This window comes from Vanessa atalanta, chromosome 8 (genome assembly GCF_905147765.1).
Source record: "Vanessa atalanta chromosome 8, ilVanAtal1.2, whole genome shotgun sequence".
In the NCBI taxonomy this organism is placed as follows: domain Eukaryota; kingdom Metazoa; phylum Arthropoda; class Insecta; order Lepidoptera; family Nymphalidae; genus Vanessa; species Vanessa atalanta.
In genome coordinates this window covers 10,664,530-10,678,438 of record NC_061878.1, presented here as the reverse complement: position 1 = coordinate 10,678,438, position 13,909 = coordinate 10,664,530, and the positions used below count along the sequence as shown (strand labels likewise).

The window sequence follows — 13,909 nt, the reverse complement described above, 5'->3', positions numbered from 1 at the left end:
CCTGATTTTCATCCTATTTCTTTTGTAGTTATTGAACCAATAAAAAAAATAAAATTAAACAAAAAAAAATAATACCATGAAAGAACATTTATTACAATACCGTAGAATGAAACTAAGCATTTCGCCATACCGACATTTTTATTTTATTATGTCAATGTAAAAACTTTTTCAAAATCATGACGAGGTAGGACCTTTTTACTAATTAAAAAAAAATTGTAGAAAATTATTTCAAAAAAATTTAAAAGAAGGCGTTCTAGAAGCTTTCTTTTTTGATCGATAAAATCCAAGAGTCAATCAAAACTAAAACTCCAAACGTTCAACAACCAAATCAACACAAACACAAAGTGAAATAAAAATAAGATTTATTCTCGTTGTAATATTAAAATAAAACCAAGATGCCTTGCTGCTACCCCGGCTGCAATCCCTGCTACTACTCGTGCTGCGGGCCTTGTTACTCTTGCTGCTCGCCTTGCTCCGGCTGCTATTACCGCTGCTGTTAATTCAGTCGAAGCAATGCAATGTTCAACGTACTACGAAGCGTGCCGACAATATGAATTCATATAAAATTAATATATTCAAATGGATGTTATGGAGCATGTCTTGAAGCAAATGGCGAGTTGTGGTTTGATGTCGCTCCGTCCAGAGAGCCAAGCTCCTCTATTGAGTGTGGATGTTGCAGCGATGATGACGTGGAGCTAGTCTCCGTCCTACTACCGACTCTCAGGAGCTCGGGGAGTCGTTCGCAGTTTTGCTTAGTTGCTCATAACTAGTAATGGATTGTATGAATTTGTGTGTTGCGTAGTCTAGAAGCATTGGATATCCGATCTTTAAACTTGTGTCAACTTTTTTTACATTGATATTAAGAAAATATAATATTGTTTAAAATGTTTGCCTTTTATTTATGGAATTTTAGAGATTTTAAGATGCGTGTGATCGATTGCTGATCAATTTGGTAACTTCATATACTTGGCCCGCCTGTAACCTTCAATATCATAAGGGTTACCGACGTCTTCCTCCGGTCTTCTTCGGTGCAGCGAGTCAACGGAGTCACGTGTCAAGGGTTCTGGCTGACAATTTCTAGTTGCCAGTATTAGATTATAGTAGTAGATATTGTCTAGTAACCAGTATTTTGTAACATGCAGCTTTAAATGCATCATACCTTAATGTTTAACGGCCTTTTTTAAGATTACATTTAGATCCTGAGAACTTAGCATTTCTAAGGGCTAGTACACATAAATTAATACCACAAATAATGCAACCTTTATGTGGTTCTTGATCACAATTCCTAAGAACACATCCAATACCGGCTGACTACCGTTAAGATATGAGCACCTGAACCAGCGCTTTGCCGTACGAAATCGTATCGCGGCAATTCGCTGAGATGCGTCGTCGCATCGCAGTGTAACTACAGGCACACGGGGCATAAAATCTTAGCTTTCAAGGTTGGTGGTGCGTTTGTCAGGAATGGTTATTATTTAGAGCGCTGTCTGGGCGGTGGTAATCAATTAAGTGGTTTATTTGCCAATTTAAAAAAATATAACATAAATATGGCTCACACATTCAAAGGTAATATAATAAAAGAAATTAAGATACTAAAGAAATAAATAATTCATTATTTAAAAATACATTCAAAATGTAAATTTCGCCCCCAAACATCACGCCACAATGATGTCATTACGACTTTATATAATATAACAAATACTTTAATTTTTTTCATTTTCAAATATTATTAGAAAATAAGCCAATATGATGAGGTATCATAGCGATCACATTGTGTCCTTAGGCCTCTAAGGACACAATGTGATCGCTACTAAACACAACCGCTGGTTTTTAAAGGATATTCCGGTGTGCTGGGGTTCATCAGGCGTTATAGGCATGGCGGTAGCCAGGTATTCATTTAGGGGCAGGGAGGTTTCGGTTCTGGTAGAGCAACAATTTTATTTTAAAAATGAGGTATAAAATAATTTTATTTTTTTATTTATTGTTGACTAATTAAAAAAATACATTATTTTACATAAATACAAATTTAAATTTAAAGAATTGACGATGTAGATAATAAGTTCGTCAAGATAAATTCTCTTCAAGGCAAATCTAGTAGTCGTAACTGTTCACTAAACTACTACTACGTTAGTTGTCCAGAGCTTTAGTGGTAGTCGTTTAGTAGGCCATTGAGCAGTAACCATTTTTTACCACTTCACTCGCCACACTATAAACCACTTGAATTCCCAATGTATAACGTCACGGAGAATAAGGCTGTAAAATTAGACTGCGCTATTCAGGTCACAGGTGCTGGCTCTAAACTTCTGTGGCATCAGTAATTATAACTTTTAGCTGTGCTATTAACTGTGCTATTAGCTAGCCCATCACTGACTTATGAGTAGCAAAACGTTTTTTAATTGAGTAATAATATGGTCAGTAACCGAAATAAATGTAATATTCCTCGGGAGTGTCAGCAGCTACGTTACTTTGGTGTTGTTGGCGCCTCACTCTCTGTGGGGAACACGTAACTATTAATTTGTTTTGCTTGATTCTCACTATACTTGATTGTTTGTTTGTTCGTTAAGTATCTTCACTTATAATTGTGCCACAGCAGTTGTAATAATTGCGTACCGTCAACCTGATCACATTGCAAGATTATATCTTTGTAAATAATTACAAATATTGAGCATTATTGAAAAAAATCATTAATCTAATTGTTGGCTATGTTCGCCCACCTATACCTATACCAAAAAAGAAACACGAGGTATCGCAGTGCGGGAAGTTTCAGATTAAGATGAAAACAGATACTTTGGTCTTAGTCAAAAAGCGATAACTTTTCACTAGTTCGACTAGCGTTTGAACATAGGACCTCCGGATCTGCAGCGTAAATTATTTGTCACTAAACCCTTATATTCATGTTGTCAATGTCACATTCATTTCCAATATATCACGTTCAAGTGAGTTTCTAGTTTTAAAGAATAGTTCTGCAGCAATATATCATATCGATATTTAGCGGTAGATTCATTTATAACTAATATATTATCCGGATTTATAAAATATTTTTAAATCCAAAAATACCTGGACTAGACAGACGGACATTATAACTTAATAATAAATTTACTTGTTATATGAAATAATATTATAACATTAAAAATAAAATAATGCATCAGGGTCACAAATGTAATGTGAAGTAATTAACTTTACATTGATATTTAAAAAGAACATAGATACGTCTAATAATTGTAATTTTACATAATATAATTGAATTTGTAACCGCGTAAAGGTGTAGTAGTGTATTGTAAGCGATACTCTGCGACGTTCTTCTTTGTTTTCCACATAGTAAGTATTATTATCTAAAATTTATTTGAAATATTGCCTAGAAAAATAGCTTTTTATAATTTATATTTAGATTATAATATATTTTATTTGTCGATGTTTGTGACTAATAGTTACTAACGTTCAAACAAGAGGGTAGGTTCTAATCAAAATTATGTAGATGATGTTAATAACATATGTAGATCATATCCTGTCGCAGGTTTTTAAATATTATTTAATTTCTAATAAAGCTGACTGGTATAAGTTATTAAAACGAATAATTCGTTGTATCGTATATTTTCTAAGAATTATTTTATACTAGCAAACCATCCCGGCTTTGCACGAGTCAACGCTGATATTAAATATACTACAGAATGTCTTTATGCACAATGTATTTAAGATACTACTTGGATAAGGATGTATTGCTTTAAATCTATTCGTAAATAAGCCAATTATTTCTCGTAAAAAGTAAGGAATTAAAAATGGTTATTGTGGTATAATAATATAATGTTTATCCCTAAGAGATGGACATATACCATCGCGGACTTTTTTGTAGACCCTTTTAAAGTGTACAATACTGTATGTAGTACATTACTTTGATCTATCTCGTATGGTCCAGCCAGCGTTTGCAATGTAAGCACAAAAAAAAAATATAAACGTTCCTCTTGAATCACTCTATCTATTAATCGCATCTTCAAAATCCGTTGAGTAGTTCTAAGCATACAAAGGGACAGATAGACAGCGGTAAGTGATTTGTTTTATACTATTTAGTGATATTTTAATATAGCCTTTTTCAATTAAAGAAGATTAAAGATTAAAAAGCAGTTTGCTAATAGCTCTTATATATGTATAGCAAAGAGGGTAATTTTAATTGTTGCCGTTTACCTATTTTATTAACACAACGAACCAGTTACGGTTTGGTTTAAGTTGTATCGGAATAGAATAGGGAACGTATCGTAATCGTTAAAAATAAGTAGAGCCTCCCCCTTTTCGATTAACATATTTTTTTTTTTCAATACAATAGTATAGCAACAAATTATCAACAATTTAATTTTACTTTCAAATTATCGATAGCGATTAATTTCATTAATATTCAAAACGCCATTTTTACGTAATTCATAATTAACACCATAGTTCGTCATTTTTATGATTAGAAATGTGGTAGTTTTAAGGGTTTGACATGGAACTTATCGCTTGACGGGAAAAAGGGCAAAGCCCAAGAATATTTTCAAATACTCAGACGCTCAAATGACTGACTCTAGGTCAAGGTAAACAGAAATGTGAATTTGATATTTTATTTTTATTTCAGAAATGGATTCTGCGGTTGTTTTTGAAAATGCTGTACGTATACAACAGGCTCTGAGCGTTATCGGGACTCTCATGCTCACCGCTTACCTCTTCCCCAGGCAGGCCACCGTCGAAGGTTATACACATTATGCAATTAATAATGTTCATGAAAATGCATAATAATTTATAAAGATCTACGTCTGTCATACCAAGATCGCCGATCGCAATGTTAATTTTAAACACAATTATTGTAATGTATTTGTAGTTAGTACTGCGGCTTTGTAGATAGTGCTTACACGGAGGCCTCCTACTAATCTAAATGAAAACTTCATTAAAACTAGGACCAACCTACAAAATTCCGTGTAATACCAACCAAGTAATGAATCGGCTTGCAGGATGAGCCAGTGAAATTACGGGCATAAGGGCATAACATCTTATTTCCAAAGGTAAAGACATCGACTATGTGAGGATTGGTTTATATTTTTACATTGACAAAGTCTATGGACGATGTTTACTATCAGATAGCCATTTGAGAGTCTGCTGTATGCCAATACATTTTAAATTAAAAAATCGCCTCGTATATATACTTAAAGGACAAATTAGACATGGTTTGCATTTACAACAACTTTTATCGATTTCTTTATTTTATAAAACCTATCTTGCAAAATGTATGCCTATTTAAAGAATGCCTGCGTTGCAAAGGTTCAAATTCAGGTAAGTATAATTCATATTCAACGTGCTTAATTTTTGTAAAGAATACATCTCATTGCGGGAAAAGAAAACATCGTCGTTAAATGGCCAAGAGTCGTTCGTATGTCAGATAAAAGAACTGCCATTTGATATCCAAACATAATTCTTAACAGGTACTGTTTTTTTTAATTTGTACAGATTTTGAAGAATACGACTTCATAATAGTTGGTGGAGGATCGGCAGGGAGCGTGATAGCCGATAGGCTATCTGAGTGCTCTCAGTTCAAGGTGTTGGTGATAGAGGCAGGTGGTGATCCACCTATGGAATCACTGGTAAGATACTCTTTACAAAATTATTTTTACAAAACTAAAAGTCAACTAATACTAAAAGAACCACCATATAATATATATTCTTTTCCTTTAAACTGTTTGGCATTTTTATTTAATAGAAAATCTGCGACAGCAATTATCATGCAGAATAAGATGTCTTTTTAATTTTGGTCGCAGTGGCCTTTCTTATGTCTACGTTCGATAATAATACGATGGTAATCCGATACAATCGGAAAGAGTGCAGGACTTTTTCGGAGGCACAAGAATGATTACACGCCAACTTCTACACTCCAAGCTGATGCTGATAATTTTGTAATCTCTGCAATTTTATAATTAGCCATTAGCCCAACGAGGCAGAAGGTATCATTATTAAGAAATGAACGAATTATGGCATTTTACGTTCGATATCAAGCACATTTCTTAATAATAATAAATAAAGCTTTTAAATTAAAAAAAAAATATGCGAGTCGTACAATAGTTGCATATGATGTGTAACATAACTAAGGTGAGATGTCAAATGCAACATTAACATTATAAATTCTCGGAAAATGGGTTGGTACCATTGACGGAAAACTCTAGATCGGACGCGCTCATTGGTCAAATCAAATAGCGCAAGATTTGTGGGCTTTCTGTTACACAGTTCACTTAAAAATAGTGCTTTAAATTGAATAAAAATAATACCTAGTCTAAGCGGTTTATCACAGATAATTATCTATGGCACAAAGCTCTTTCGTAAGTGTGTAATGAACGTGGACTCTCAGATATCTTGTGCTGTATCTGAGTGTACGTAGTTGGCGTTACCGTTGAGAATGGTAGGCAAATTATTATAACTTAGCTGCTGCCATATAGTCTGCATCTGGTTCTCTACTTTTGAATTACGTTTTCTTCTGTGTTTGTGTGTGTAAACTTAAAATGTTTACTGTGTTCCTCACTATTCATTTCTGTTTATCTCGGTAACGATCTCTGGACAACAACCATGTATTAAAGTGGTACTAAGTTACATAGTTTTTTATGCAAACTTCTATCTATTTACAGGTACCGGTGCTATATCCATATCTCTCAAATTCGCAGTATGATTGGAATATAACTTCAGTTATTGAGCCAAATGCGGGTAATGGTCGAAAAACCAAAGAATTTAATCTAGTATGTGCTCGTGTCTTGGGTGGAGGCAGTAGTATTAACTATATGATGTACGTGCGCGGTTGTCCTGGAGATTACTATCCCTGGGCTAGACTGAGCAACGATAGTAATTGGGCTTATGCTAATAACTTACCATACTTTATAAAAAGCGAAAGGATGGTTAGCGAGGAAATTTTACAGTCCCCCTACAGATTGTACCATGGTACGAAAGGTTTTTTAGGTATAACTAGGGAAAACAGGCCAGAAACGAAAAAATATTTACAGGCGTTCGAAGAATTAGGTTATGATATACTTTTTGACGTCAATGGGAAACAAAGTCTGGGATATACATTGCAACTTAATACTATAGCTGAAGGAATACGTCAGACAACTGCTTATACAAATCTAGGAGCAAATAAACATAGGAATAATCTTTATGTGTTAAAGCGTACTGTAGTTACTCAAATTTTATTCGATGAAAACAATAATGCTATCGGCGTAAAAGCCCTTACACAGGATAGTAAAAGTATAACGCTTAAAGCTAAACGTGAAGTTATTGTATCATCTGGCTCTATTAATACTCCTAAATTACTCATGTTGTCAGGCATTGGTCCAAAAGAACACCTAGAATCGCATAATATAAAAGTAATGAGTGCTTTGCCTGTTGGCCTTAACTATCAAGACCATTGGTTACTTCAACTATCGTTTAAAATGGAAAAAAGTGAATTGCCTGCCAACCCAATTAAATCATATCAAACTCCATTTCCAGTTGTAACTGGGTATGTGAAACTTAATAAAACGAAATCATGCGCCGAATATCAGACCGTTAATACAATTGTACCAAATGACCCCGAAGGTCCCCCTCTATCGTGCACCTTTAATTTTAGATATAAAGATAATATTTGTCAAAATTTGTACGAAGCAAGTAAAGGTAGAAACACAATGGAAACCGCATTGATTTTATTACATCCTAAATCAAGAGGCCAAATAACACTACGTTCATCAAATCCATTGGATCCACCAAATGTTTTTACTGGTATATTTTCCGATAAAAGAGACTTGGAAGATTACACCAGCTACGTTGAAGATTTTGTTAAAGTAGTAAACACGACTTATTTCAAGAGTGTCCAATCTGAAATTATTGATTTAAAATTACCTGAATGCACAGATTGGACGTTTGGTAGTAGAGAGTATTGGAGGTGTTATGTACAAACAATGGCGACGACATCGCTACACTTCATTGGCACCGCATCCTTGGGGTCCGTAGTCGATAGTAAGCTACGTGTTTTAAATGTAAATCGATTGCGTGTGGCTGATGCGAGTGTTATGCCATCACAGACTAGCGGTAATCCGAACGCGGTTGTGATAATGATCGCTGAAAAGTTGGCCGATTTTGTAAAACAAGAACACGGCCTACATGGTCAGTGTTCTTAGTTCCAACTTTTTACATTGTTTGTCGGTTCAAATTTTACAAAAGTTGTTGTATGTATGTACATAACCATTTTATTATAGTGTGTCAATTGTAAGTCGAGAATATGTACACCTCTACTAAATTTATTTTAAATAAATAGTCTTATTATTTTCCCCTTTGAAACTGTTTCATTTTATGTACGAGTTATTGGTTTGTCTATTCATAATTATTTTGGAGTGTATTATAAAAGTTATTCTATTATATGATTTTAACTGGCTCATCCTTCAAACCGGAATACAACAACACTGAGTATTGTTTAGCGATAGAATACGTGATGTGTGGTGCATAGAGCCATACTACCAAGTATAGCTATTATAAATGAATGAACGAAGAAAATTACAATTGCTATGTAAATTGTAAATTTCTTCTGTATTAAATTTTGGAGTGAGGCTAGGATACATTATTTTTACTTTTCATAAACATGGTACCTATATTATTCATTTTTATTATATATAACAATTATTATCAATATAACTTGGTAATAATTGTTATATATTTTTATTTTTTTTAAGATTAAATATAATATTAGAAAATGAATTGATACATTATTTTTTTATGTAAATATAAAATATATCTTGGTAGAACTTGCAAGTTTGCAATAAAGTTTTTCTTTTTTACTGTTACTTATTTGTTAACTAATCAACGAAATAAGGAAACAAAAGATAATTTTTGCGACATTTTTAATGCGGAAATCTGAGTACAGTAAAATATTCTTGAACATTGAGAGTATAAAAAGACTTGCATATACAACCACAGCAAGAGCAAAATATATAAAATATTTTTGAAATATTGTTTTGAACAAAGTTCAGTTTATTAAATGACGTATACAATACGTAGAATACATTTGGTTAGCTAAATTTAGGAACAAGCCGGACCACAGCAAGAGCGGCAGAGACCACTGATACAACCTCCTATACAACCGTGTCCGCAACTGTAATAGGAGCCAGCTACTCCACCACGGGCTCTGAAAAGCATATGTAGTTAGCAGTTATTAAACAAGTAAATCGTTTTTATTATTATAAACCAAGAATTTAGTCGGACATCACAACATACACGCACCGGGGGGGTCACGACCTCCTTTACTAAAGAATGTTATGATATCGGATAATGTGAATTTGTGTAAATTTATTTGCCAATAAGCAGCGCCTACAAGGATTCTGTATTGTGGATGCTTACGAACCCATGAATGCAGCCAAGTTCTCCGCACGGACCCCTGCAGTTTGCACCAATTGCATGCACACAACAGGCTGCTGTACCTGAATCCATACGTGATGCATGAGGCCCACACGGCCCTGGCATTGGACCTTGGCAGCCGAGACAGCAATTTCTTACTGGCATACTCGAATAATTCTGGAAATTAAATCCTCGTTTGGCTAACAGATGCCATACAATTAAATAAATTATGAAGTTGTATAATAAGTCTTACTCGTTAGTTTTAAAAAAATTTTTTTGAGAAAAAAGTTATTTTCCTCGTTTTCCTGTTGCCTAAATTATTTTTGGTTATACATACTGACATTTATTATTTTTTACAGCAGAACATTTATATTTTATTCCAAAAAGTTTTAATGTCTATTTAAAACAGAATAATATGTAAACGTCATTGCTATTTCATTAATTTTATATTCTGTCACCTCATTTCAAATTATGTGTTTTTATAATGATTAAAATTATTTGACGAAAAAATTAGAAAATTTCAAACATATATTTTGAACGGAAAATTTTAAGTATTTATTTTTGAAGTTTATTTATTTAATTGTTTTTTTATACAATGCCTTGCTCTTGTGGTGTGCCGTGCTTCGGACAAGTTGCTGGGGGCTCTTACCCGGCTCCATTTTGTGGACCTTGCTACGGAGTGTGCGTTGGACCCTGTGGAAGGCCATTCGGAACATATAGCTGGCGCTTTAGGCCTAATTGCTGTTAACAAATATTTACTGAATTGTTGGTCATTTGCTTTGTAAATAAAAATAATTTTGTATATAATTACTGATATTTTAATGTACCTACCATATGGTACCATATTATTATTATATGAACTTAAAAATTTCTATGATAAATTTTTGTTTGTATCATTAAGACATGTTTAGGTTTTGTGGACTAGAATCATCGTAAGTATAAAATTAAAATGTTTTGTTAGCATTTTCTGCAACTCTATCAATGATTTACAAAATTTTATTAACAATTTTAAAACGCAGTGATTCCATTCTCTTTGATGGGTTTCTCGACAAATTATATATCTTCTAATCTAAATAGTTTTACAAATATTAGGGTTTTTTTTTAATTTGAAATATTTTCTTGTGTTAATTCAGAAATATACATACTAATTTCGCCTTTTAATATTATAATTTATAATAGACTGCAATCGTCAAACAATAACTGTAATCTAAAGTTTATTTCTATCCATGGTTCTAAAAGTGGATACAGGCGTTTTAATTTTCATTAAATGTAATGGTCTTGCTTGACGAAATTGAAATGAAATCATTACACTGCGCAACATTTTGCAAGATTTTGAAATAATAAATTTATCTCGCTCAATGTGACGCTTCGTCTGATGATTCTACTGCAGGCGAAGACTACGTTACCCACCATAAACGCATTCAAATAAATGTTGGGTTTGATAGAATTTTGTAGTCATTTAACAGAAACAAACTTACTTTAGATTACTAAATCATACTGTAAAGCCTTTTTTGTCTTAAGTATGAAGGGTTAATCTTTTAACCATTTGTGCACGCTTGTACGTTTTATATACCTGGCTTTCTTCGACAAATTATGAATACAATAATAGTAAGTTTTTGTATTACAGTATGCGGATGATTCTCTTATTTACATATATCTTAGAACACAGTGGTTTACTTTAGACACAAAGGAATGTGTTTGAAATTAAGATATTAGAATATTTTTATAGGCTCAATTGCGTTGAGGCTTTAGATATCGTTACTGATTCTACGTCAGATCCAGTGAGAGTCGTGTAAAAAATGATGCAAGACATTTATACGAAAATGATTTAGGTCTTGTGCACTAAGTCTGATTTCTGTGAGAAATAAAACTAAAAAGGTAAAACATAGTTGTAACTGCAATCATGAAAATATGTTTATAATTACAATATGTATAATAGGTATGTGTTTTAATAATTCCAATGGTGTGTAAATAAGAAAGAAAATCATTTCAAGACTTTTATTAAACATGCACAATTCACATTCACGTTCTCTTAGATTTAACAGAACAACCCACCACTTACATCCTGAGAAATAAGACTATGCACATTGCTTAGCAACTAGGGCACGGACCGCAAGGCGAAGGGCATGGACCACATGGTCCACAGGGAGGACAAGGGCCGCACGGTCCACACGGACCAGGTCCACATGGTCCACACGGAGAGCAAGGCCCGCATGGCGAGCATGGTCCACAAGGAGAGCAGCCACCGCAAGATTTCGGACATGGGCCACAACCACCGCAAAAATTTGGGCCACAGCATGGTTTGCAGAATCCTGGGCATGGAGAACACGGAGACGCGCAGGGGGGACGGCACGGGCCACAAGGACCGCATGGGCCACATGAACCACACGGGCCACATGAACCACATGGGCCGCAAGGGCCACAAGGGCCACATGGGCCACATGAACCGCACGGGCCACAAGGGCCACAACTAGGAAAACAAGAGCCAAATGGACTGCAACAAGCCATTTTGTACTTTGTATATGTTGTTGTAAATTTATTTAAAAAGTTTTGATTTTTTTTTGACACAGTTCACTAGAATTTATTTTTATATAATATTTTTTTATGACTTGTGCATTTTATGTAAAAAATTATAATAAACTAATCATATTCATCTTCCAAAACGTTGACTGTTCGAAATTGAAAATTATTATTTTTTAATAAAATCATATTCGACAGGTATGTTTCAGCTGGCAGCATCTAAGACTGACTGGTAGACATAAAGAATACCTTCTTCATATAAAAATATTAGTCACAATATTCTTTTCTTTATTAGATATTCTACGAATTGGTATAAATGGGTTTTATTCTTCAATAGAATGCCATTATTTAAACTATACGCGTTGACAAATATGATATAGTATTTTTGAAGGGTGTGTAAATACAGTCCCAAGGAAAAAAAATCTTAGTTTAAAAGGAAGGTGAAGGTGACGCATTGAGGATGCAAGGGATGTTTTACAGTTCATACAGGGCTAATATGTTGCCCGATCAACTGCTTTAACTTAGTGGGGAAGGATGAGGAACGGTAAGGAATGTAAAGGGTAAGACTTTCATGGGATCGAAAGGGCTTTATGTGAGTCGTACTGAGGATCGTAAACTGCTTTTTAAGATAGATACTTGTAGGTAGGGCATTTATTTATTTATTTATATACTTTATTGCACAACAAATGAGTACATAATAGAATACAAAAATATTTGGTGCGCAAAAGGAGGTCTTATCGCTTATAGAGATCTTTCAGAGACAACCTTTGGTGATCGCAGCTTAGAACGAAAACAGGTAAGTGCCGATATAGACAGAGAGAGGAGATAATAACTACACATAACTACATCCCAATTACACACACACAATAATAAAATATATATCATATAATTATATGGCGGATTATAACTTAATTGAAGCAATCGATAGGAGTAGCGACTGTGCTAGTGTAACTTAAGCAGGAGTAACCACAAAGTTCTTTAACCTTATAATGGATTCCAAGGCAACACATACCTTCCTACTAACTCCATTTACTAGTGTTAATCAAGAGAATTCAAAACAATAACAAGATTATTTTTTGTTTCGCAGATTTGTATCGTACGTAATACCGTCGAAAATAATATTGATGGATGTGGTTTCCAGTAAAACCGCGATATAAGCCTCTGACTATCTGAAAATATATTTGAGCTATTTCATAGCATTCGAGATTAATTAACATTCCCAGGAATCAATCGAGTCGATACATATCATATATTTTAGATCTATTTAATAGGTATTTATATAGTTTTAATTAATATAAAAAACTATCGGGGCGGACCGTAAGATAAGAGGGCCCTGGCCTAACACTACTTAGGGGCCCACCGAAGACATATCTGAACGTAGACTTGAAACCATACGACCTGTTTAATTTAATAAAGTTATGGATTATTTAGCATTATTGTATATTTTTGACTTTGACTTGACTTTGCTGGAGCCCCCTTAAATCCACGGGGCCCTGGGCTGAAGCCCAAAAAGCCGTATGGTAGATCCGGCCCTGAAAATTATTCCCCTAATATATTTTCAATATATTGTATACGTTACCGATATACATGATCATAGTTATGTAAGCTGTAAATACGAATACGTAAGTGTAGTGTAATATTACAATAAGATCATCACCATAAGAGCGACAGTTATTGATAGGTACTGACACACCAGTACCTACTTATATAATACACGTTTTACTTGGCGGCAAAATAATTTAGGATTTTACAAATGTTTCTGTTAGTCATTTTCCAGCAATTAAATGTGATATATTCTAGCTAGTAATATGATCTCATACTTGCCTCCCTCTGTATCAGGTAATCGTATTGTAATTTCTTATAAAATATTTGCAATTAGATGTAATGGAATAATATGTTTATGTCATGTATTATTTCTTAGAAATTAAGAAGATTATGATAGAGACGGCAAAGGATTTTTTCCCTACTTTAAATATTGTTTACAATTTTTATTTCCTTTACAAAGTAGAATATCAATCTATCTTTT

General features: G+C 33.8%; 1 protein-coding gene across 1 annotated transcript; it reads left to right on the top strand.

Annotated features, from left to right (window-relative positions):
- The first annotated feature begins 4,605 nt into the window (after positions 1-4,605).
- On the top strand, positions 4,606-8,153 carry LOC125065927 (ecdysone oxidase-like). The gene is made up of 3 exons (XM_047673787.1): positions 4,606-4,717; positions 5,470-5,603; positions 6,636-8,153. The coding sequence occupies exons 1-3, from the start codon at positions 4,606-4,608 to the stop codon at positions 8,151-8,153; spliced, it is 1,764 nt and encodes a 587-aa protein (XP_047529743.1).
- Positions 8,154-13,909: the final 5,756 nt, after the last annotated feature.